Source organism: Heteronotia binoei, chromosome 8 (assembly GCF_032191835.1).
Source record: "Heteronotia binoei isolate CCM8104 ecotype False Entrance Well chromosome 8, APGP_CSIRO_Hbin_v1, whole genome shotgun sequence".
Lineage (NCBI taxonomy): Eukaryota > Metazoa > Chordata > Lepidosauria > Squamata > Gekkonidae > Heteronotia > Heteronotia binoei.
Genome location: NC_083230.1, coordinates 34,652,229 through 34,678,197, shown reverse-complemented (window position 1 = coordinate 34,678,197; position 25,969 = coordinate 34,652,229). Strand labels below are relative to the sequence as shown.

At 41.7% G+C, this 25,969-nt stretch overlaps 1 protein-coding gene across 8 annotated transcripts in view; it reads right to left on the bottom strand.

The window, feature by feature from the left end:
• DOCK4 (dedicator of cytokinesis 4) overlaps window positions 1-25,969 on the bottom strand; it is a 434,871-nt gene that overhangs the window by 42,858 nt on the left and 366,044 nt on the right. For all 8 annotated transcript variants that reach the window (XM_060244887.1, XM_060244888.1, XM_060244891.1 and 5 more), the window contains 6 exons: window positions 24,626-24,686; window positions 19,179-19,272; window positions 10,990-11,138; window positions 9,572-9,658; window positions 7,578-7,682; window positions 718-859 (listed from right to left, as the gene is read on the bottom strand). In XM_060244887.1, coding sequence (XP_060100870.1) covers window positions 718-859; window positions 7,578-7,682; window positions 9,572-9,658; window positions 10,990-11,138; window positions 19,179-19,272; window positions 24,626-24,686 — 638 coding nt within the window. The remainder of the gene's footprint in view (window positions 1-717; window positions 860-7,577; window positions 7,683-9,571; window positions 9,659-10,989; window positions 11,139-19,178; window positions 19,273-24,625; window positions 24,687-25,969) is intronic.

Sequence of the window (25,969 nt, the reverse complement as noted above, 5' to 3'; positions counted from 1 at the left end):
GATCACTCCAGCAATTTTCTTTCTTTTGTTGGATCTTTTTAATCTTGCAACATTTTAAAATGTCAGAAAATCTAGCAAAATCTTTTAAACTATAATATTTTACTGATGAGAAGTTATGAAATCCTGATAATTCACCACTCCTTTGCTCTTCTGATTTTTACCCACCCTTTGGGATCCCCAATTACATCCCAGGTCTCTCAATCTTCACCAAATAGGTACCATCAATGGAATCAGGCAGGCACCTCTTATGATAATAAACCTGTTCTTTATCCCTGTAATTAATGGATTTTAACTATTTTCTAATTGCTGCAGCAACTAGATTGTAAGAAATGTGATGTGTGTGCTTAGAACTAACAAGTAGCAGTCTTTTGAAAAAGAAGAAACCAAGGAAAAAAATTACTGGAGCTGGTTTTGATCATTCTTGTCTGGAGCCAATGTAATCTTTAAGGTTAGGGAAGCTGTACCTCTGGCTAAGAAGTTGCATTGTTCATGTCAATGATTTTTATGAATGACAAAAACAGCTCCGTGTACTGTTTAGAGTCCAATCCTTAGAAAATGTAGGTGAATTATAAAATGAATGAATGGAATCAAAAGGAATTTTGAAATATTACTGACATTCTATTTCGCCATTATTCTTTTAAAGAAATAACAGTTGAAATGGAATAGATATTTCTAAAGTATATTTGAGCATATTAGTACTGTGCAGGAAGAGGATACACTGTGCTTCTGCCTGAAAAATAGTTTCATCTGGCTGATTGGCATGCTGCATAGCAATAGCATGTGGGAATTCATTTAACATCCGTTGCTGGAAAGCCTCCAGGCGTTCATAGTCATGTCCTCGGCAGACAAATTCTTTGTTCTGGGCAGAATAATAGGAAAGCAAAGATGGTTGCATTAAAACTGGTCGGTACTGACAATAACAAAAATCAAAGAAACATGTTGTTGGATACTTCTTTAGAACACCTTTCTGATGCTTAACGTATTTCTTATACCCAGGGAAAATACAAACTAGAACTCAAAATACAGAAAGTAGTTTTCTTACACACACACCCACACCTATTTTCACTTTCACTTTCAAAAGTCTAATTGCTGCTTTCCTTCAAAACTGGACACATTCCATATGAACTACAAGCAACATAGAGCAACCCCAGAAGAAACATGAATGCGGCAGCAAATACTAAATATGAAAACACCAGTTCTCGAAGATTCTTTTTATTCTTGAATCAGATGTGTTTTGAACTTCTTGGGTTCTTACCTTTTCAATTCCTTTAAAGAAAAGCAGGTTATTTTCCTTTCAATTGTTTTCTCTATTACAGCTGAAAGTTTAAAAATCTCCTCTCTTTTTGAGAAGCTGCACAAAAGAGCATGCCCTCAATAAAGAATTCAAGGGATTCAAAACCTGCCTAAGGAAAAAAGTAACCTTCTATAGCACCAGTGGATACTTTTACTTTGTTGTCAGTTCTTGACTTGAGCTCCTCTCATACTTCTGAACTGGCAAGGCAAGCAAAATCAGTTGTTTGCCCCTTGCATGAGACTTGTTTAAGGCTTATTTAATCATACATTTATTCAAAGAATTAGAGGGCAAAACCAGCTCCTGTTGGGTTGCACAAATTATCTATCAGTCCTGGTGGAAAAAATCCACAGCTAGTTCCAGCTGCAACATCTTCTAACAGCTGATCATTGCAGCCTCAGATGAACAGCCTAGTTTTAATGGCTGTCCCTATGGTACATTAATTGCATGGTTCCAGGAAAGTTTGATGGGTTAGCTGATAAAATAGCAAGCAGGACAGGAAGAGAGGAAAAGGCTGGCACTGAAGTGTCCTTATACAAGGAGATGCAACACAGAACTGGAAAACTAAATTTGGTGCTGAGCATGTATATCAGTGCCTATGTACAAAGCCAATTAGTACTTGTACACCTCCATTACAGCCTTGTATCTCTATTGGCAAAGGAATGGAGGCTTATTTCTTTTTCATTCTACCGCCTCACCAGTTACTGCAGGCGCTAGGAATTGGAACTGCAGCGATGATTGCTTAATAGCTGTATTATCAGCTACAGATGCTAAAGTATCTATTTCCCCCAGACTTCCTGTATCTCTAATCAATAACAATTTGACTGAACAGAGAATTTCAGTATTCCTGTATGACACAGCTTTCTATGTTCAATCTGCTGAAAATAGTATATGCATTTTACATCTCTTTTAATATTCCAACCCAAGTTCATTGATTTCCCCCACTCATTTTTTTTAAAATTCTGTATGACTTCATAATGTAATTCACCGAAAGCAGCCAGATACAAATATTACAAACTTGACAACCAAAGGTTCTTAAACTGGGAAAAACTCTCATTTACAGTTAGGCCACTTTACGTTGCTATGGTATTTTTTTTCTGACGGATATAAATAAGAACATGTCAGCCTTATACTGTTTGGACTGTTTTTTGAGAAGGTTCTCAAATAGCAATGTTGCAAAACTCTGGATTTAAGGCATCATTCCTTCCTTGTAAATTGGAATAATGAAATCAGCCTGTAACTGGAGAACAATGCCTTTTGTCTTTCTTTAAAAGTGCTAACTGGTTTACTTCCCCAAGCCACTGCAGCTGAATTTTCATCATCATCATCACCACCACCATCACCATCATCTCCCATCACTTCACAATCAACTTATGATGACCCCTCGTGGGGTTTTCAAGGCAAGAGCTCAGCAGAGATGGCTTGCCATTGCTTTCCTCTGCAAAACAACCTTGGTGGTTTCCCACACAAATACCAACAATTGCCACCATTTGGTTTCTGAGCTCTAACAAGCCCAAGTCAGGCTACAGCTGAGCTTTCTTACCAGCAAGCTTTCATCAACCAAGCAGTGAAACTGACAAAAATAAATACTTAGCAAGATTAAATGGCAATTCCAAATATGAGATTCATACTGTATTATCAGGGCTTTTTTTGAGCAGGAATGCACAGGAATGCAGTTCCAGATGCTTTGGTGTCAGGGGGTGTGGCCTAATATGCAAATAAGTTCCTGCTGAGCTTTTTCTACAAAAAAGCCCTATGTATTATCATCTGCATATCTATTTTTCAAGTACAGATGGGGATGAACCGAAGCACGAACCAAAATTCATGCTGAATCAGGCTGGTTCATGCTTCAAGAATGAGGGGTTTGGGAGACTGTGTCTCCCCACCACCACCATGATCCACTCATGAACTGAGGTGTCAAACTCATTTGTTATGAGGGCCAAACCTGACATAAATGAGACCTTGTTGGGCTGGGCCATGTGTGTACCTTTTTAAGAAGATGACGACGACACTGGATTTATATTTTGCCCTCCACTCTGAATCAGAGTCTCAGAGTGCCTCACAATCTCCTTTATCTTCCTTCCCCACAACAAACACCCTATGAGGGAGGTGGGGCTGAGCGGGCTCTCACAGAAGCTGCTCTTTCAAGAGCTATGGCTGACTGAAGGCCATTCCAGCAGCTGCAAGTGGAGGAGTGGGGAATCAAACCCGGTTCTCCCAGATAAGAGACCATGCACTTTAAGATTAGGTAGCAGAGATATAAACTTTATAAAGGACACAGACAAACATAATTGAAGATTTTTTTTAAAAAAAACCCCTTAAAACATGGTTAAAACATTAGCACTCAGTCTTAAAGGCGTTTTCTTTGTATTTCTCCCATGGGATCCAGGGAACAATTATTTAAGATGATTTGGAATCTTACAATACTGCTGCGAGGCAGACCAAATGCTAGAGAATTGGAGATCGGCTGTGAGGCTTTTGTGGAATTCTTTGCAGATAAGATCTTGTCGCTTCACCGTGTCCTCCCCGCCACATTGGAAACAGTATGTGAACTCGAGGCTCCGTGCCCGTCTTCTGGACCATCTCTGGACTGCTTTGATATGCTTAGCCTGGAGGAAGTTGACAGAATCCTCTCCACTGTACGCCCAACAACTTGTGACCTGGATCCATGCCCCTCTTGGCTAATTAAAACTTGCCAGAGGGAGCTTAGGTGTCCTATATGGGGCATCATAAGTAGATCACTCACCGAGGGGCGTTTTCCAATGCCTCTTAAAGAGGCTGTGGTCCGCCCTCTATTGAAAAAGGTGACATTGGATCTGGCCAAATTGGCTCATTATCGGTCGGTCTCAAATTTGCCCTTTTTGGCCAAAATTATTGAGACGACAGTAGCGTTACAGTTGCAGAGTTTTCTGGATGACGCTTCCGTACTAGATCCCTACCATTCTGGTTTTTGTCCGGGCCATGGGATGGAGACAGTGCTGGTCGCCGTGGTGGATGACCTCCAGCGACATCTGGATCGAGGAGGCGTGGCGGTGCTGATGTTGTTAGACCTATCGGCAGCGTTTGATACGGTCGACCATTGATTACTGACCCGCTGCCTCACCGATGTGGGGACTCAGGGGTTGCTTGTGCAATGGCTTTCCTCTTTCCTTGACGGTTGGGGACAAAGGGTGGCAATTGGAGAACTGTCCCAGAGGCATCCACTTAACTTTGGGGTGCCACAGGGGGCAGTCCTCTCCCCAATGTTGTTTAACATCTACATGCGTCCCCTTGCCCAGATTGCCCGGAGGTATGAGCTGAGTTGTCATCAATATGCCGATGACACCCAGCTCTATCTACTGATGGATGGCCGGCCTGGCTGTGTCCCAGAAAATTTGGACCTGGCGTTACAGGCTGTGGCAGGATGGCTCAGGCTGAGCAGGCTGAAGTTGAATCCAGCGAAGACAGAGATCCTTTGCCTGAGTCGTGGTGGTCTGGGAGGAGAAATCCCCCTACCAGTTTTTGACGGGGTTGGTAATGGTACACAAGGTCAAGAGCTTGGGGGTGCTACTGGAGGCCCAGAAAGCAGCCACTGCCAAATCCGCCTTCTATTATCTTAGGCGGACGAGGCAGTTGGCTCCCTTCCTGGAGCGTGACAATCTGGCAACAGTGATCCATGCAACTGTCACCTCGAGGCTGGACTACTGTAATGCCCTCTACATGGGGCTGCCCTTGTGCCGAACTCGGAAACTACAGCTGGTGCAGAACGCGGCAGCCAGGCTGCTATTAGGGCTCCCTAAGTGGGAGCACATACAGCTGAGGCTGCGGGAACTGCACTGGCTGCCAGTTGTGTACTAGATCCGTTACAAGGTGCTGGTCATTACCATTAAAGCCCTATAAGACCGAGGACCTGTCTGCTTTAGGGATTGTCTCTCCCCATATGCACCCCAGAGGGTGCTGAGATCAGGTTCACAAAATCTACTGATAATCCCCAAGCTGAAGGAGGCCAAACTGAAAAACACAAAGGAAAGGGCCTTCTCAATCATGGCTCCCCACTGGTGGAATCAATTACCAGAGGAGGTGCAGGCCCTGCAGAGTCTTGCCCAGTTCCGGAGGGCCTGCAAGACTACTCTCTTTCAGCTGGCCTTTTCTTAATGCAAATCCAGCTGTACCGTCATTATGATAAAATCTGTATATGAGTAAGATCGGAAATTTAGAAAATGTAGCACCGAATATGATCGTATGAAATTGTTGGTTTTAATTAGATGGTTTTAAGGGAATTTTAAGGAAACTATATAATGTTTAGATTATTGTTTTATTATGTAACCATGTATTTTATATTATGTTGTGAGCCGCCCTGAGCCTGCTTCGGTGGGGAGGGCGGGGTATAAATTAAATATTATTATTATTAACTGGGCTCTTTCCTTCCTTCTCCAGGGGACCAGGAGGGGGAGGAGCCTCAGCCAATAGAAGAAAAAGAGGCTTGGCTCAGTAGTTCTGCTGTGCAATTGAGACAGCCTGGCAAAGCAAGCTATTCCTCCTTCCCTTCCTCCCCAAGGGAGGAGCCTCAGCTAATGGAGAAAACAGAGGTTTTGCTCTGTAGCTTCTGTGCGATTGAGCAAGCCTTACAAAGCAAGCTGTTATGCAGAAGGAAGCTAGACAGAGAGAGAAGGAAGCAGATGACAGCCAGTTGCTTGGGGGGCTGATAGGAGCCCTCCGGGGGCCTGATTCAGCCCCCAGGCCATATGTTTGACACCCCTGCTCTATGATGTTTGTGCTGACTACAAAGACAATTAAATGCCTTTGGAGCCCACTTCCAGGTCCAACATTTAAATGTCATCAGAACCTACCACCCTCATCCAAGTGAGTTCTGAAGGCATTCAAATGCCTTTGAGGCTCACTACCAGTCCAGCAGCCCTACCCAGCTGTGGGCTCTGGAGAAGTTAATGGAAGTTTGTGCTTTGGGGTTTCTGAGAACCCCCAAAGCATGAACCTCTATTTTACTGGTTTGTGCCCATTCCTAGTCTGATGGATAAATTTGTGGATTTCTAAATTTGTGGATTTGGCCCACACTGATTGTTTTTTCTCTAAACTTGGAAGACTTGAAACTTGAAACCCCCAGGTTTGCAGAAAAATCTTAAAACATTTAAAAAAAAATATTGGGGAGGTTAGTCAGTAGTGTATAGTTCTTTGACACCTCCAGAGGTGGCAAAGTGGCAGGACTTGTGGCTTTAAGAAATGGAATCCCTCAGTGGCCGTTGCTAGGTAACTACAGCATTCTAGGTTTAGTTTCTATTAATAAAAGGCAAAGGGAGGTTGGCAGTTTTGGCCTTTGAAGGTGGACTCAACAGGGCCAGGCCTGACAGCAACTACTGGTGACTTGGTACCACTCAACTTGCATGGTTCACCTAGGCCTGGCTGCTTACTACACAACAGCCACCATAGGAAGGCTAATACGGTGTAGTGCCTAGAGTTTCATGCTAGGGTCTGGGAGATCCAGGTTCAAATCCCTAGTCTGCCATGGAAGTATCCTAGATGATGTTGTACCAGTCACATACTTTCAGCCTAACTTTCCTCTCAAGATTGTTGTGATAATACAAAGTAGGAGAGAAAGATGATGTGAGCTAATCTGATCCCACTTTTGAGAAAGCGGGGGTATAAATTAAGTAAAATAAATAAAATAGCTGCAGATAGGAGACAGATGAAAGTTTGGTTGGTGAATGGCTGAGAATAAGAGAATGAGGCAGTGAAAGGGGCAACAACATGGAGATTCCAAGAGGAGGGAGAGGGGGAAATAAGGAGGGATGGGGAGATGAGGAAAGTGAGCCCCCTCACAAGTCTTTGAGACTTTCCTACCATGCAAGTGGGCCTAGTCCAGCAGCCAGCACCACACAACTGGGCCACAGTATTCCTAGGCAGAAATTACTGGGATGGGGAGGGGAAGCTGAAGACCCATAGAAGATAAAGGTAGGTTGGCTGTTGTGTGGGAAGGAGAGAAAAAAAGCAGGAGAATGGTTATGAGGGCTCTTAGGGAAAGGAAAGAGGAAGATGTTCCCTGCAAGTCCTTGTGTGTGTGTGTATTTGTGACCTACATAGTCAGCTTTTTCATAAAAGCTTTTAAGAAAAAACAGAAACAAAAAGCAGGAGGCAAATAGCTTACATCAAATACAAGGCTGCTGGAATAGTTTGCTGCTTAGGTTCCTATCAGTAATCTGTAGGAGTTGGACCACAGGGTAATACCCATGTCTCAAGTATGACAAGACATCAAAATGTATGCATAAATACAACAGACATCTTTTGTACTCACTCGTAAGAAAAAAGGAAACTTTTTCCCATAAAATCCAACTCTGAAAAACTCTGGCTCCAAACGCTGTTGATCCATAATTTTATCATAAAAAGAAGCTTCCATCATCTATGTGAAATTGAACAAAATGTTATTTTGGGGTCTTTAACAGTTTTTAGGAAACTAGAGTATTCCATGATACTGTTCAAGGAAGGCAGCAAAGAATTCCATATGAAATTGTGGCCAGATATAAATATTCACATGCTAGTTAGATCCAACACATTTAAGAACCAGTGTAGCACAGAGGACAGAATTTTGGATATGGGTTCAAATTATATTCCATCTAGGAAGCTCATTAATAGTGCACTCCTAAACAGAGTTACGCCCTTCTAGGCAAACTGATTTCAATGGACTTCGAGAGTAACTTTGTTTAGCAGTGGTATAACTTGACTTAGTAGTGCTATCAGCCCAGTCCCTATCTCTCAGTCTACTCTACATCACAGATTTGTTCCAAGGATGAAATGGAATTGCTATTTTGAAGGGGAGGATACACAGATAAATAACAAGTAATTTGTTTATTTATGTCATAGATGCAATGCAACTAATGCAAGAATTTTCCCAGCTCACATCAAGTCCCCATCAATACCTTTGTACTTCTACTTATCTATACTTGCCCTGAATATGACCAGATATTTGTAGGCAGGAGGCACAGTATGACATCTTTCAAATTAACGTAGTGGCCGTGCACAAGGGTTATGGCATAATGTTCACAAATACATCACACCAGATGGATTCATTGTGGAAGGTGGCACTGTACTGAGATTTAGGCTGCATTTAAAACCACAGTTTGGCTGCATAGGAGAGATAAGCAATATGTAAACTTTTTTCTTTTTGTGCAACCTCTCCATCTGAATGGGAGCCCTGGCTGTCCAGTTCAGATTGTATAACCAGGATTCTAAGACCTACTTTAGATCCTCCCAATAAGCTTCTAACTCCCTCTCCCTCAAACAGCAAGATTTCATGCCACATCACAAACTATTTTTTGAAAATCTCAACCTTAGCAGAAATTGGGATCAAATATCACAGAAAGCAACAAAGAAATTATAGCAGCTGTGCCTTGGTATACCACCAAAATCTCAATGCATAGGAAAATTATATACATACTGCATGAAGATTTCATCATGTTTCCAAGGCAATAGTAACGATAAACACAACAGTTAAATATAGCACAGCAAATAAGCAGATTAATGGGGAATATGGAGTACAAATTCTATACAGCTTCGGAATCATCTGTAAACAACTGCAAAATAGTTTCAAGTGTGGAGTCTCTGAGTTCAGTGAATGGTGAACAGGGCTCTCACCTTCCCTTCTCATTACAGCTCCCTATAACCCCCAAAACCTACTATGGAAAGATGGGGGGGGGGGTCAGAACCCTTTGTAACAGTGCACAATGTGACATAGATGGCTGCAACAGGAAGGAAAGGAATCAGGACACTCCCTCCACAACCTGAAGTGCCTATTAGATCCCTGTCAATACTTTCTTTCTTTTTTGAGTAAAGCAGTCCAAACCAAACATGAACTAAAATAGCACATTTTAGTTCATGTTTTTTGTTTAGTTCATGCTTGTTTGTTTGTTCTTATGATCCCTACATGTGCTCTACAGCAGTAATCTGTGTATGTAAGTGCCATCAAGTTGCAACACACTTCTGGCAACACCAGCAAGGGGCTTTCCATTCAAATGAGAAGCAGAGGTGGTTTGCCATCACCTTTTTTGGCCGCAGAATCTTTATGGGGGTCTCGCATCCAACTACCGATCCTATTTAGCTTCTGAAATCTGACAAAATCAGATAATACCATGCTGCTCCCCACCCCCCAGCAGTCATCTTTGTGCTCATTCAAATCAAATAATTATTTTTACCACAAAAGTTACATTTTATAAATTTATATTTTGCCTTGGTTGCTAATAAAAGTGATGTTTATTTACTTCTTAATGACAAAAATATATCTAGCTCCATTACCCGCATCTTGCTGAGGTTTCTGTAGTCATAATAGCTCTCATACTGCTCCGCGATCTTTCTGCATAGGATAATGCCATTTTCCCAGCACTGCAGACAAATAAAGAAGAGTATTGTTCTACCCAGAGAAGAATATATAAAGTTGTTCAGCTGTCTCAAACAGATTTTAAAGTTTCTACTGTTGGCAGTATAATTTAACATTAACCAGCACTTCCAGAGAATATTAGCCAACAGGCAGTAAACAGCTGCTTATGAGCAATTACAATATGGTTTATCCCTCTTTTCTGAGCTTAATGAACTGTACTCACAGAATACTGGAAACCTAGTACCTAATGGGGCAACACACCTGAATTGCCCTAAATCAGACAAAATGAAAAAAAAGGAAGAGATTTTTTTAATATCTTGCTTTTCTCTACCCTAAGTGTCAAAATGGCTTACAATTGCCTTTCCTTCCTCTCCCCACAGCAATCACCTTGTGAGGTAGGTGGAGCTGAGAGAGTTCTGAGAGAACAGTGACTGGTCCATATTCACCCAGCAGGCTTCATGTGCAGAATCAAACCCAGTTCTTTCTGTTAGAGTCTGCCACTCTTAACCTACTACACCATGCTGGATTTCAAAATGAAAATTAAGCATTCAATCAAAATGCTGAAAATATGTAAGTAAAGCCCCACTTATGCTTAATCCTGGTTATTGCAGTTAAGCAAGGATTAGACAGATGTCAGGCTGAATGGAAAAATACCCAGTTTTCGGCTATGTAGCCAGACCAAGGTACTATTAATATATACAAACAAATACTTATGTCCTCAGTGGCTTCATTAAAAAAATATGTGTAGATCTTACGGAATCAACAGAATGAAATACAGTGGCAGCAAATCAAGAAGTAAAAGGTTCATAATCTCTACTCCAGAGTCTGATATGTAAAAGACAGATACCAAACAAGATAAAACTGTAAAGCACATGGGTCACCAAAATGTTTTGTACTTTAATTGTAAGAGACATGGCTAGTCTCAGATCAAAGTTTACTTTACTTTGGTTAGTATGTGAAACTAGGATTTGGCTCATAATCAATCATTCATATCCTAGTATTCCTTGACAAATATAGAATCCATCCCCTTTGTACCCACTTTTGAAGAAACCCAACTGGTATCCCAGCCTGGACTGCGGTGAGAGAAGCATCAAGGTAGAAACCAGGATTAAGCCAAAAATGTCCACATTTGAACATGAATAATTGCAATTAACTAGCCAATCAGTGAAGTGACCCACAATCAGATGACCGGCCCTAGTTAGTCGAATTAAACTGTGGTTTTGCATAACATCTGAAGCCATAACATGAAAACAACAAATCACTTGTCATATTTACAATATAATTAAACAATATAATGTACTATTAACAATCAACTGGCTTTAAAAACCAAACTTACTTTTCCCCTGTCAAAGTTCTGGATAATAGTGAGATGGAGATATTCTTTACGTTGCCACTCTGTTTGCATGGGATAGTTCAGGAATTCTCTCAGTGGCCTGTCTGACCATTCCAACAGCTCATCATATAGCAACAGTGTGTAAGCAGCCTCTATAATATTTTACAAGTAAAAATTAAGTACATGTCATGGTGACATACAAAAGTCCCACTTTATTTTTTAAATTTAGTATATTTCTTCATGCCTCTTCTGACAGAATCTGACTGAAGTGGCTCATAATCAAAACAAAGGAAAACAACAACGAAGTATCAGTTGATATTAATCAGGCAGCAATTAAGCAAACATTATAAACATTAAGCAGTACATTATTAAACAATCAAAAATCAGCATAGGAATAAAAATAATTCATAGGAGATAACCAATAAAAGCAAGACCTAATCCACACATTCCCATAAAACTATAAGAGTAGGGCCAGATCAGAAACAATATCTAACAATAAAATTGATGGAAAACCTGACATGACTCAGAAGTGAAAGAAAATTCAAACAAAAGTCTGGAAAAATAAATATATTTAGCCTCATACTTAAAAACCAGAGAAGAAGATGCCAGAAGAGCTTCCTGAGAAAGAATATATCCTAGAAGCAGAATCACTCTATATCTAGTTGCCACTTATCACACCTCTGAATACAAAGCAGAGCTTGGGAGGAAAGTCTTAACTGTTGCCCAGGACAGTAGGGGAGAAGGTGGTCCTCCATGTATACTGAACTTAGAGGGAAGAAGTTGTGAATTTCCGGGCATTGTGCAGGGGTTTGGACTAGATGACCCTGGAGGTACCTTCCAACTCCATGATTCTACAATTCATTTAGAGGTTTCTGTGTGAGCACTAAGCTTTGAATTGTGCCTGGGACCAAAGAGGCAGACAGTGTACAGTTTTCAGTACACAGACTGCATGATCCCTATGATCAAACCACAACCAATGACATTTTGTACTAACTGAAGCTTCCAAAAAGCCAAAGAGATCCATGAATAACAGTACTAATAAAACAAAGTTACCAATTAATGGTTTATTCTACAATTAAGTATGTTCAACTCTTAAATTTCAACAAAGTCTTCAAGAAAATTAATAGAAATCTATTTTAAAGAGTTTAACGTACAACCCCCCAAAAATATGTTTTCCATTTTCTATAAGGAAAAAGAAAAATAGTACAGGATGTTAATATATACAGGGTGTTAATTCCAGATAAATATAGGGTTTTATTTCCCCTACTGATGTACTGGACAATGCAGAAGATATCAATCATTCTAAATAACACAACTGGCAGCTCCATAAATCCACTTGCAACCAAAGATAATGAACCGAAGTATATCATGAAGTGGAAAATCTGTTTTACGGGAAGAAGGTGAGAAAGCAAAACATTGATAAGGAAGCTGAAAGTCTAAAAGGTTATCCAGATAAACTTTCACATCTCAACCCCCCTGCTTTCTAACCTTCAAAAAGAGTCTTGAAAATTACATACTAGGACAGTGCTCTTTCACCTTTCCAGACTGGGGGCCACACTGATCCTCAAGACCCAATAAGCAGCTGCAAGCTGGAGCCCACTAAGCTATATGCATATGTCAGGAAACCACATGACAGGTTGTGTGACAGGAAGGGGGAAAGCTAGATTCACTAAACCTTCCTGTGCTAAAAATAAATCCTCTCCAACACTTGCTGACCTCATCTCATCTTCCTGCTGTTACTTTCATCATGTGTGCAAGGAAAGGGAGGAAGCAAGACACTCCTACTCTCTACTTATGTCCATGAGCAGCAGTTCCTTCTGAAAGGCAGCAAACAACACTAGCTCTGCAACCCACAGAGGAAAGACTACTGCCCTAAGTCAAAGCTATCAAGCACTGTCTCATTTTAACACTATTAATTTCAGTCCCACTCAGGCTCTACTGGAGTCCATGGAAGACAAACAGTAGCTCATTTTGCAATTGTTACCGAGGAGATGTATTGACTACCAGCTGTTTGAGGAAAGATTTAAACTTGACATTAAAAAGGAGCGGGTTTGCCAAAAATGATTGGAACATGAATAACTGGCCAGAAAAAGCAGAATAAGTGGCACATAACTAGCAGACTACATGGATTCCACCTTTATACAGTCGATAATAAGGCAAATATCTGACATTTTCAAACATTGCACATTAGAAACACAGAAAAGTTAAATTCTAGCTTCAACTAAAAAGTCATGTAAGTATGGGGCACAAGAGACTCTCAACATGTGCAGTGAAATATTCAGAAGCAGTAGCGTTTCTGAGGTGGGGTCATTACTGTTCCATTCTCATTTACTGAAAAAAAGAACATCAACCCAATGCTACCTGTTCAAAAGAGAAGATTATTTAAAGATTAAGATATGAAGCAGTGAACAAGTAGCTGCCCTATAATCTAAATTCAGCAATCTCAACACTCTAATTTGGGGCTTGAACACCTGAATCTTGTATATCTCCTTCTTACATGTCTGCAAGCCATGTTAAAAATAGTCATTAACTGGCATGTCATGCTCATATGGGAAGAAAAACAGGTTGCTTACCTGTAACTGATAATCTTTGAGTGGTCATCTGTGCAGTCAGACACTTGGTACTGTGTCCACGCAGAAACTCACCCCAGAGTTTTAAAAGATACCAGTGTTTTGGTATGCTTCTCTTTGCCCTGGGGAGCAGGCAGGCAGTGTGCATACCCAAAGCTGAGGAAAGGCGCCAACCCACTCAGTTCCATCTGCTGCCAGCAGTCCCATCAACAAGGTAAGCAGTTGAGAGATGCTAGCAGTGAAGATGGCTGGGTGAGCATTTGTGATGGCAAATATGAAGAAGAAGAAATTGGATTTATATCCCTCCCTCCACTCCGAAGAGTCTCAGAGCGGCTCACAATCTCCTTTACCTTCCTCCCCCACAACAGACACCCTGTGAGGTGGGTGGAGCTGGAGAGGGCTCTCACAGCAGCTGCCCTTTCAAGGACAACCTCTGCCAGAACTATGGCTGACCCAAGGCCATGCTAGCAAGTGCAAGTGGAGGCGTGGGGAATCAAACCAGGTTCTCCCAGATAAGAGTCCGCACACTTAACCACTACACCAAACTGGCTCTCCACTACACCAAACTGACCACTCGAAGATCATCAGTTATAGGTAAGCCACTTGTTTATCTTCTTTGTGGTCTCTGTGCAGTCCCACACTTAGGTGACTAGTGAGCTCAAATAGATTGGATGGTGGGTGCTAGCAGATCGAGGATAGCCATGTAGTACCTGAGTTGCACTGAAAGTTAATGGAGGTTTACTAGTTTCATACAAACAGAGCACAACAAGCAACGGTCAATATTCGAAGTAACCATCTGTATTGTGATTTATCTACAGGTTACCTGAAGAAATAGGTCAGGAGAAGATGGATCAATGTACCATCTGCTCAAATGACATGCCACATTGTGCTCTCAGGTCCAAACCATAGTATGCAATTAAAGTGGCTTGAGAGGACCATGTGGAAGCTGCACAGATGTCATCAATGGAAGTGCCACTTAAGAGACTAGCCAACATAGACACAGCCCTTGAGGAGTGGGTGTGCAGGAGAGTGGGCAGAGGTTGCTTTGTCAGCTCTTAACAGAAGGAAATGGTAGCAACAATCCATTTGGCTAGTCTTTGGGAGGACATTTTAGAGCCTTTTCCTTATTCCCATAAGCCACCAACTAATTTGTGTCTTTTCTGAAAGATCTCATGCAGTCAAGATAAAATGATAAGGCTCTATGAATGTCCAGGGTATGAAGAGAACATTGGGTGTCATCAGTAGGGTTTGGAAAAAATGGAGGGAGAACTGTGGGTTGTGAGGCGTGGAAAGAGGATACCACATTTGGCAGAAATTAAGGGTCCAGGAAGAGCACTACTTTTTCCTTGTGAGACGCTGTATAAGGAGGATCAGAATGAAGGGCAGTAAGGTGACTTGCAGATGTTATGGCTACAAAGAAAGATGTTTTCCACAAAAGGAGATGGAGAGGTGTCATGGTTATAGGGCTTTCCCATGAGTTGGGAGAGAACCAGGGATAGGCTCCATGAAGCCACGTGAGATTTCACAGAAGGGTGAAGTCACACCTTTAAGGAACATCATTGTCAGTCTGTGGGAAAAAAGAGTAATACAACCAACTGATCGTGAAAGGCAGAAATTGCCACCAAATGAACTTTTAATGATGAGAAACCTGAACACTGAAGAGAGACCAAATAAGGGGAAAAAATGGTAGAGGTGTAGCCTCTGGCTGAAGTCCCTCATAATGGGCAAAACCAGAAAAATGTTTCCATTTATCTGAGTAGGTGTGTCTGGTACTCAGCTTGCAGGCATTATCCAGGACATGTTGAACTTGAGGAGAGAAAGTCAAGGTCGAATGAACCATGCTGTGAGGTGAAATAAACCAGGTTGTGATGAAGAACTCTGCTGTCTTGGTGTGAAAAAAGATCTTGGACCAGCGGAAGGTAATGGTAAGTTTGGTGAGACAGTCGTAGGAGGACTGGAAACCACAGTTATTTGGGCGACCATGGTACAATCAGGATACAAGTTGTTTGCTCTTTGATGATATTTTGAGTTACACAGGGTATCAGAGGAGAGGGAGAAAAAATGTAATAATGATGCGACATTCATGGGTGCAAAAGGTATCTCTGAGGGAACCATGAGCTGGAGCACCCTGACTGAAGAATGTTGCGCACTTGGTACTGAGATGTGTAGTAAATGCATCCACTGGTTGTTGACCAAAGTGATTGAACACTTCCATGAAATAAGATGGGCTCAGAAACCATTCGTGTTCATTTACCACTGTCCTGCTTAGTAGATCCATTTCCACATTCTCGATGCCAGGAACATGCAGTGCAGAAAAGAAAGATCCCTTATTGGATGCACCAGTGCCGGAGATAAAGGGCTAGTTTGTACAGCCTTCTTGATGCTGTACCTCCCTGTTTGTTCAGGTAATAGACACTCACTGTGCTATCTGTCAAAATTTGCACTGCCCTGTTCCTCAATAATGTTTTACAACAATCATCATGGATTTGACAGTCCTGGAAACTGGAGTGAAAACTTCAACTTGTTTGGGAGTAGTCCTCGTAATACAGAGGAGAGTGACATCTGGAGTGATGGGAGGGACTCCACGGCTGATGGGGTGCCTAGGCAGAGGGTGACACTTTTGAGAAGGAATCCTGGAGTGATGAGAACCAGAACACTGAGACCAATGCCTGCTGGAGTTGCCCGTAGAAGCTGAACATTTTGAGGTAGAACAAGAGTCGACAACAATGGTTCATCCTGAACTGGAATGGTGAGTGTCTGGGCTGCCAAAGTTGAAGGAGATGGATCAGGTTCCACAGTGGGCTCTGTAAGGAACAGCCCTGAAGCTATTGGATCTGGAAGTGTCAAAACTGCGGTCTGAATAGCTAGGGTCAAGATACCAGAAAACACCAAGGAAGTGATAGCTATAACAGTTGATGACAGAACTGTATACCGCCCTTCTCTAATGTCTGTTTATGATATTTCTTTTCTTTTCTTTTTCATTTTGAAGCATCTCTTAGGTGATCCAATGGAGCCAAATCCCCTCTCACTGGTGGAGGAGGCAGCAAGGTTTGAGAAGCAGTAGAGGTCATCTGAGGCTGAAGAGAGGTTTCCTGGAGAAGATGGCAAGGTGCTTGGTTCTTTCTTGCTTACTTCATGAATTCTGTACACTTCATGTAATTTTTTACAGGAATCAGTCCAGTGACCCTCTCCCAGACAAGGAGGTAAAGATCATGACCATCTGTTGAGGGGATCTTTGCTTGACAATGGGTGCAGAGTTTTAAAAAGACTGGGCCCTTCCATATGCCGCACTCTGAGTGAATAAAAGGAGAAGAGACCAGGGGGGAGGGGTTGTTGTTGCAAGAACTCCTTTGCACATTAGGCCACACATCCCTGATGTAGCCAATCCTCTAAGAGTTTACAGGGCTCTTAGTCCAGAGCCTACTGTAAGCTCCAAGGGGACTGGCTACATCAGGAGTGTGTGGCCTAATATACAAAGGAGTTCCTGCTACAATAAAAAACCCTGAGAAGAGGGGGGGGGGGTAGAGGGGATTATGAGGAGGAAATTACAGTAGTCTGGAGGTGACCATTGCATGGAGGTGACCATAGCTAGGGCAGGGCAGGTAGGGAGCCAGCTGTCTAACCTGGTGCAGTTGGAAAAATGTCAGCTTGGCAACCTTTGCAATCTGGGCCTCCATAGACACGGAAGCATCCAGGGTCACACCCAGACTCCTGACAGCCGGTGCCAGTGTTAATGGCACACTGTTAAGGGCTGGGAGTTGGCAGTCCAACCCTTAGCCCCAAAAGAAGATGCTCCTATCCTTCATTATTTCCTATGAAAGGAAGACATTTTAAAAAGGTGTGCTGTCCCTTTAAATGTGATGGCCAGAACTCTCTTGGAGTTCAATTATGCTTGACACACCCTTGTTCCTGGCTCCACCCCAATGTCTCCTGGCTCCACCCCAAAGTCCCCAAATATTTCTTTAATTGGACTTGGCAAGCCTACCTCTCCGCCTAGTGAAAGCAGCTAACAATTCGTTTAAAATACAAATAAATTACAATGAAACAATTAAAACATACATACAACCTCATGGCTTCTATGATTCCTCAGATTGCTACAGCAGCATTACAAAAATAGCACCTTCTAAAAAGACTACCTTACACCACCACTTCCAAAATCATAATATAGACAACATGTTTTGGATCTCTTCTGAAGCTCATTCCAGATAACTTGGTCTAAAACAGAGGACACTTACAACTTGGCTGTGGAGGTGTGTGTTTACTGAATAGAGGTCATAGCTGAAAGAAGTTATTCTGAACCTCATTTTTTTTAAGGATGCCCTCTCCCTAGGTGCACATACTTTTAAAAGGGTGAGAGAGTCCTTCAAAAATGAGGACCCTCTTGTCATGAAGGGCTTTACGGGTAATAACCAGAACTTTGAATTTGCCCTCTAAAGAAACAGGAAGCCAATGAAGCAATTTTGATCCAGGCATAACACACTTACAATGACCCTATCAGATTAACTGGCAACGAATATTGACATTTCCCAAGATACTTCTCAAGGGCAAGACCACTTCTCCCACAAAAATATTTTTGTCAGTGATTTTTTAAAAAATAAACACAAAGTAGCATTCAGGTCACAGTTCATTGGGATTTACTGCTTCTACCCAAAGTAATGCCTCCCCCCCCAAGAATTGCAAGGAGGAGAAGATTGGCTTTATACCCCACCCTTCACTCAACGTCTCAGAGAGGTTTACAATCTCCTTTCCCTTCCTCTCCCCACAACAGACACCCTGTGAGGTAGGTGGGGCTGAGAGAGCTCTCAGAGAACTGCTCTTGAGAGAACAGCTCTGCTGAGAACTTGTGGCTGACCCAAGGTCACACCAGCAGCTGCATGTGGAGGAGTGGGGAATTAAACCTGGTTCTCCCAGATTAGAGTCCGTGCACTTAACCACTACATCAAGCTGGCTCCTAGAAAGCAAAATGGCACAACAAAAACTCTGTGTATGCTCAGTGAAGTAGAACAAGGCTTCCACAAACCCAACAGTGCTCACACCTGCCACCTACCCACATATAAAACTCATAAAAATGACACAAGAGCCAGCTAAGGCCAGAACAACTATTACTCTTGCTACCCAAGTTAATGTTGATGCTACTGATTTCCCTCAACTTTCCAGAGAACAAATCTAAGAAATTATATAGGGTTATCTTCCTCACTGAACATCTCTTTGGCCTCTGATTAAATTGCTGATTCCATAAACAAAAGAAATAATGAACTGATATAATGAGTTTTTGGAGGAACTAACTGGGAAACAAACCTTAAGAGGTTGGAAACAAGCAGAATGACTCTACCCACAGGTTACTACCTCACCCCATCAACCCCAAGGCTTAATTCTCCTTTTCTGATCACCTCTCCCATTCTTCTGTGAAATTACAGGGACAGAGATAAGACTGGTGGATCTGAAAGCTCAACTAAGAGGAGAAATCGCTTCCCTTGGTGGTGAGTTCTGCTCTGCCTGTTCATATCTAAGGATTTTTTTAAAAAAATGCCAACCCACACAATATTTACTCCTAAATTCCATTGTTATGCAACCATTTTTACCAAAGTATTTCCCACACATTATATATGATTAAAGACTTACCTGTGAAGTTTTGTGCTTTTAAGTGCAAATCATGCAGTTTATGTATATACCGAATATACATTTCTTCTTTATTCAGTTCTGTCTTATAAAAATTCTGGAATAAAAGAATATTGTGAAACACACAAAGCTTTCACATCATCTACAGAATCTATTATTAGACCCATTTAAAGGTAAGCTTACATATAAGTGTTCACCGGACCATACTACTGAATGATGGTTTCCACATGTGAATGAGCTGCCAGAAGTCAGATACTACAGAAAGAACTTTCATATCACATAGCCTCAAACAACACCTTTCAAAGTTATCAGTGAACATAACTGTGAATCATCATGTGTGCAGTAATTTAGCAGTGTACATGTATGTATGACTTAGCTCTTAGCAAAGGTTTCTCCTCAAAGACCATCTGCAGTGTGTGACAGAACTATCTGCAAGTGTGTTCTTGTAGAGGTAATATATAGGGCAAACATCTAGTTCCAAAGATGTACAATTAGAGGGAACGATCACAATTCATCTAGTTTGAGCCCATTACAAAGGGTCTCCTATGTTCTTCTTAAGCTATTGGAGTGAGTGATGGGAAGATATCCAAATTATAATGCCAGAAATTAGGGTTGCCAAGTCCAATTCAAATATCTGGGGACATTGGGGGTGGAGCCAGGAGACATTTGGGCAGAGCACCGAACAAGGGTGTGACAAGCATAATTGAACCCCAAGTGAGTTCTGGCCATCACATTTAAAGGGACAGCACACCTTTTTAAATGTCTTCCTTCCATAGGAAATAATGAAGGATAGTGGCACCTTCTTTTGGGGCTCATAGAATTGGACCCCCTGGTCCAATCATTTTGAAACTTGGGGGGTACTTTGGGGAGAGGCACTAGATAATATACTGAAAATTTGGTGCCTCTACCTCAAAAAACAGCTCCTCCAGAGCCCCTGAAACCTCCAGATTAATTCCCCATTATACCCTATGAGAATCGATCTCCACATAGGAAATAATGAAGTGCTCAGCAGACGTTTCCCTCCCTCTCCCTCCTTCCCCCCATTTCTGGCGACTGAAGCAAGGGATAGGCCTCTCTCTACTCACGAGTTGCTGCCAACTTCTTCAAAGTAACACAGACACACCATCCCAAGAGGAAGCCTTTCAATCGGAGACTGAAGCCTCCGGAGCTGGAAACACACATGGCCCTCTGGGGGCGGAGCTCCCCCCCCCCTGCTGGCCAGCTGACTGGGGGGCGGGAAGTAGCCTGGGAAAGTGGAAGAACCCCCACTGGGACCTGGGGATTGGCAAGCCTACCAGAAATAGCTCAAGTGGATGTATTCCCTCCTTGAACCACAAGTTCATCCCATCTAAGTTTTTTGTTAAGGTTATAATTTGTGGGAAGACCATTTCCATTAATGAGAGAGTTTGTTTTTAGGTAAATTTCTGGTTTAAAAATACTTTTTCTCAGGGGTCGTTTTGTAGAAAAATAGGTGGTGGAGCTCATCCAAGGATTGTTATGCAGCTGCACATACTATTCAATGGACAAGGAGGTGGAACTTTCAGAAGGAGGAGGTGGAACTCTCAGAAAGGTTCAGGAGCTGTGCTCCTGTGAGCTCCCACTGAATCTGAGGCTTGCTTTTTCTTATAACCATCAATATAACAGTGGCTAAAGAGGGTAAGCAGGAGTGGTCAACATCTTAAATCTGGACTTGAATCTTCCCTGGTCAAACCAATCAGGCACCAGACTTCCCCAGGTATGCAACTGTTGCAATCTCTCCCTAGGTAGAAAGGGTCTGGCCCTATCTGGAAATGCTGTGGCTTACACCTCCTCCTTCCAGAATGTTATTTTTACGGCCCAAGAAAATGTGGAAATGCATTGATAAACGTGGGCTACAGAGCTCTAGATCAGTCTGGATTGAAATGCCAGTTCTCTGTAGTCATTCTGCAGACAGCTTTAGCGTTACCCCTCCAAAACCAGCATGCTTTGAAAGATAAACAACTTATCATTCCAACCGGAGATACTAACAAAAGCCCCTCTTTCATACAGTATTCATATAAGCCAAAACCAGCTGGTAAAGAAGCTACATTATGCATGTTTGAAGACTGAAAAGGTCAACTCGTATAATCAAACCCGTCTTAGCACTGTGATCTTTTAGCCCTATGAAGTGAGATTCTGTTGCTGCAGCTCAAAGAAATTTGCTGAGTTACAAAGCTGTGCCTACGTGCCCATCAGGAGAATCTAAATTGAGACATTTGGGGAAGCAGGTGAAGTTTTCCACATGCATTCTGATTGGTGAAGTATGAGTCCACATTGCTGGTTTCCATACAGTGAATTGAAAAGAAAGGAGCTGCCTGAGCCCAGGAATCCACCCCCACCCCCCCAATTAAAATGTCACCAGGGCTTCATACTCTGACAAGTTCTTGCTGTTAAGAAAATGCTTAAGAGCCAACAAAAAGCATAAACGTCTGAATGTTTATGAACAGTCTGTGAGTGCCATTGCACTCAAATGAAACATTTTGTGTTCCATTTGAATGTGAACGGCAGATAACCTTTAGGGCAGCACATTTATGCCAAAGAGGGTACCTCTTGAAATAATCTGATCTTCACAAGACCCCTATGAGATAGGTTAGGCTGACAGAATGTGACTGGCCCAAGGTCACCAGCAAACTCCCATGGCAGAGTAGTGATCTGAACCTGGATCTCCCAGATCCTAGTCCAACACTCTAATTGTCCAACACCATACTGGCTTTTGGGAAGGGGATTCTCTGGATAAGAAATACCTTAAATAATTAATGAATCGTAAGAAATATGAAAATTGGCAAGGGCCAAGCATTTACTGTATTGATTCTCAGAGTAGCAATGTAGGGTATGGATTTGGCAAACACAGGTTAAAATTCCTGTTCAGCTGTAATTGCTCGGACAAGTTACACTCAGCCTACCTTTATTCATCAGGTTGTTGGAAGGCTTAAATATACTTTATGCCTTGTTTCTATGCCATACTTTTATTATTTCCTTTTACTTGTAAACTTCATTAAGCCAGTTCTGGAGGGGCAGCATATATATTTTCTCAATAAATAATAAGCACAATGTTCTGCCATTTTTGTTATATGAAGGATTTTTACAATATATTTGCCCATTTCAAGAGCCTGTCGATAGCAAGCAGCAATACATTTCAAAACTGAAAGAAAATCGTAAGCTTTAAACAGTAAAAGAACTGACTTTTCATTACTTACTTTATACCCACAAATCTAGTGGAACATCCTAAGCTGACTACAGTTGTTATAAGCACCTCATTGACTTATACAACTGTAATGAGCACCTCAGTTAGACATACTGGAAATCACTGAAAAAGCTGACTACAGTTGCATAAGCACCAGAAAAATATGTGCAAATCAGTTCTCTGGGGTAATAGGAAAGAGAGCAGACTACAAGGCACTAGCCAGTCAATGCAGCCACTTTCATCCACCAAGAACTGACAGGGCTGGTGACATTTCAAACAGAAGAAGCAATCTTAGACCCTCCTGCTGCGTTCTTGGTTCTGGATAGTGAGTGATGGAAGTGCACATTGTATTGCTTTCCAGGTATAAGGGTAAAGTCAATGAAAGACAGTAACTGTAATATTTACTGTACAGACATGTGTGTGCATCAGCTGAACTGCAAAGGACAGCTTTTGATGGATTGATGACATTATCGGTTTAAGAACCAAGAAGCTTTTGCAAAACAATATTTTTTCCAGCAGAATAACATAAATGCTTTTTCTCCCCTGATATTTCAAATCAGGCCCAATATATCAATTGCCTGTGTTCATCATCCAGCTGCCATACCCATAACAACATATGTGGAGACAGACTGGTCCATCTAGGCCAGCACTGTCTGTTCAGGTTGTCAGCAGCTCTCCAGGGTCCAATGAAGAAAAAGCCTTTCTTGGCATCTGCTGATCCTCCTAGCTGGAGTTGCCAGGTCCTCTGGACCTCTGGCATGCAAAGCGCTTGTGATGAGACCTGGCTCTTCCTTCAATATGTTGGAATGAGAACCTTCTTGCAAAGCAATGCTAGTAATCCACATTTCAAGGACCCAGACTGAGATGTCCCTGGACCCCTCAAACCATATTTGTTTAAAGATAACTCAATTGATCTAAGTGCCAAACCACCCACTTCTGAGGGCTCACGACTGAAAGCCATGTTGTGAGATGATTCTGTGTTGAGATGCAGGTGCTCTGCTTTTTTTCTTTTAGGGGGAAAAAAGAGAAATACTAGATCTATGTATCTTTTTTCCTAGATGGAGAAAAGCAGCTGTGAGGAGAGCATTTTGATCAACAAACGCAATCCTAAAGGTTAAATTTTTAAAAACCCTTTTTATATTGATAACATATGATCATTTGATGGTGTAAGTCGGTTTGATTAGAACTCTGGAGAGGCAGCATAACCATTTCCTAAATCAATTAATTAATAAGTACCCCCTAATAAGTATCTGAGGAGTGGACTTCAGGAAAACAGGGATTTTGAAAAGGAAAACTTGGAACTGTACAGTATCATGTGGTTGTAATTAAAATATGTAGTGTGCAATACTAGCATGCACCAACGTATTTTCCTTGTGCAATCACCAGTCTGCTATCGCCATAGCACTGACATACTTCACATGACCTGTATGTTCAAGAATGATTTCCTTCATCTTGGAAACGCTGGTGAATACTGCGTGGAGTAGTGAGTGCAGCTCAACCTGCAGTGAGTGTCTTTGGGAATGGGAGGAGAATGAGCTTTCTCAATCAGAATCTGGGATTCTAGAGAAGCCTGAACTGTTCATTTTACTTTACACCACCCCTTTCTACATCATCTAATGTGATAAAACTTTTCTATGACTTGTACTTTTAACAGCAAAAATGTGCTTGTAGAATACACTCCCTCCCCTCCCACAGTACTGTACATTGGGTGTCTGGTTGCACTTTAAAAAAAAAGCTTTGCAGGAAAGTAAAATAAAATAAAAACAGGTCTCTATTGTCATGTCTAGTTTGCCCCTGAACAATCAGCATCAGTCTCCTTGCACCTGTCAAATCCATCCCAGAAGGACTGACCAAGCAGCAGTGGTTGGGCAATGCTATACTGCAGATGACAAGGATGACATTTCCATCCTACAAACTCTACTGATAGGATGAGCAGAGTAGAACAGAAACTGAGAGAAGTGCTCAGAAGCTTTGTTATTGTCATTTCCTAATTTTTAATCTTTTGCTGTACCAGATCATGTAATATAATTGAATAACTGGATAGCTATATTGTTTCCAGCTTGTCAATTCATATTTAAACATGCTATGAATAGGGGATGATTTTGGAACAGTTTTGAATGTGTTAAGCTTGACACATGAACTGTGCATAGAAATCTGGAATTTAGAGTGGGTTAAAAACACACACTCCTTAGCACTCAGAACTTTAATGTGAAATACCAAGGTGTCTTAAGCTGAAGAAGGTACGTACCAACAAGCTGACAGTACATCCAATCTTTTTGCCATCCACGTCACCCATTTTCATGCAGTCTCTGAAGAAGGAAAAGAGACCATATAATATGTAGAGAAATTAATTATGCATGTCAAATAAAATGAAATATCCAGGAGGAATTATCTGTTAGCACAAAAATGCACTATTGATTAACCAACTCGCAATGACAAACAAGTATTTCTGACTTTATACACACACACACACACGCATGTATGTATCTGTGTGGGTGTAAAATAAGCAGCATATATACGTTTTATCATGTACTTATCTTAGATTCAAAAGGCAACAGCTGAATTACTTAACAAATGCAAATTAGTGGAATCTTGTGTTCTTGATGTTAAAACAACTAAATTGCCTGCCTATTTGTTCTCTGGCATAATTCAAGGCACTGATAAGTATCTGTAAAAAACTAAAAAGTATGGGGATCAGAGAAGCTAAAGGACTACCTACTCCAATTATATGTCTATCCATCAACTTGGTGTTTATGTAGCTTCTGAAGGTCTTGGTGTTTATGTAGCTTCTGAAGCGAGGGCAGTGGCTACCAGATATGGGGCCTTTCTTGAAGTATCTCCTCAACTTTGAATTCCCTCCTATCAGCACTCGCCTGGCACATGATCTTCATTTCTGGTACCAGATAGATACTGTTTTTAGCTACTGAGTCTGTTGGACTGTTGGACTTTAACAAAAACGTGTCTGTTTTTCACTCACAACTCTCCCTTTAGGCTTCTATTTTTTTCAGCTACAAGTCTCCACTTTTCAAACGGGGCGGGGGGAGAATACCCCAAAACAGCTTGTGATGTGGAACAATTGATGGTCATGTTTGTGCCTAAGGCATTTCTTGGTATTAACCTAGTAAGTAAGTAAAATTTTATTTATATCCCTCCCTCCCCCGCCAAAGCAGGCTCAGAGCCAATCCTTTTGAGTAAGGTTCCACAAAATGTAACACTGAGAATATTTGAGCAGAGCTTGCAATAATTAATTCCGTCTTATAAAATCAGCTGGGAGTAGGGTTCTCAACTCTGAGTTGGGAAATTCTGGGGACATGGGGGTGGAGCCTAGGGAAAGTGGGCTTTGGGGAGAGGAGGGACCCCATCAGGTTATAATCCCAGACTCTACCCTCCAAAGCAACCATTTTCTTCAGAGGAACATTTTCTGTAGTCTGGAGATCAGTTTTAATTCTAGATTTCCAGGCACCACTTGGAGGCTGGCAGCCCTAACTGGGGGTTAATTTCAGTCATAACAACAGCATGAAGGAGGAAGGTTTTCCAGCCCACACCACGTTCCTAATCTGAAACAACTCCAGTGAACAGATATTGCCACCCC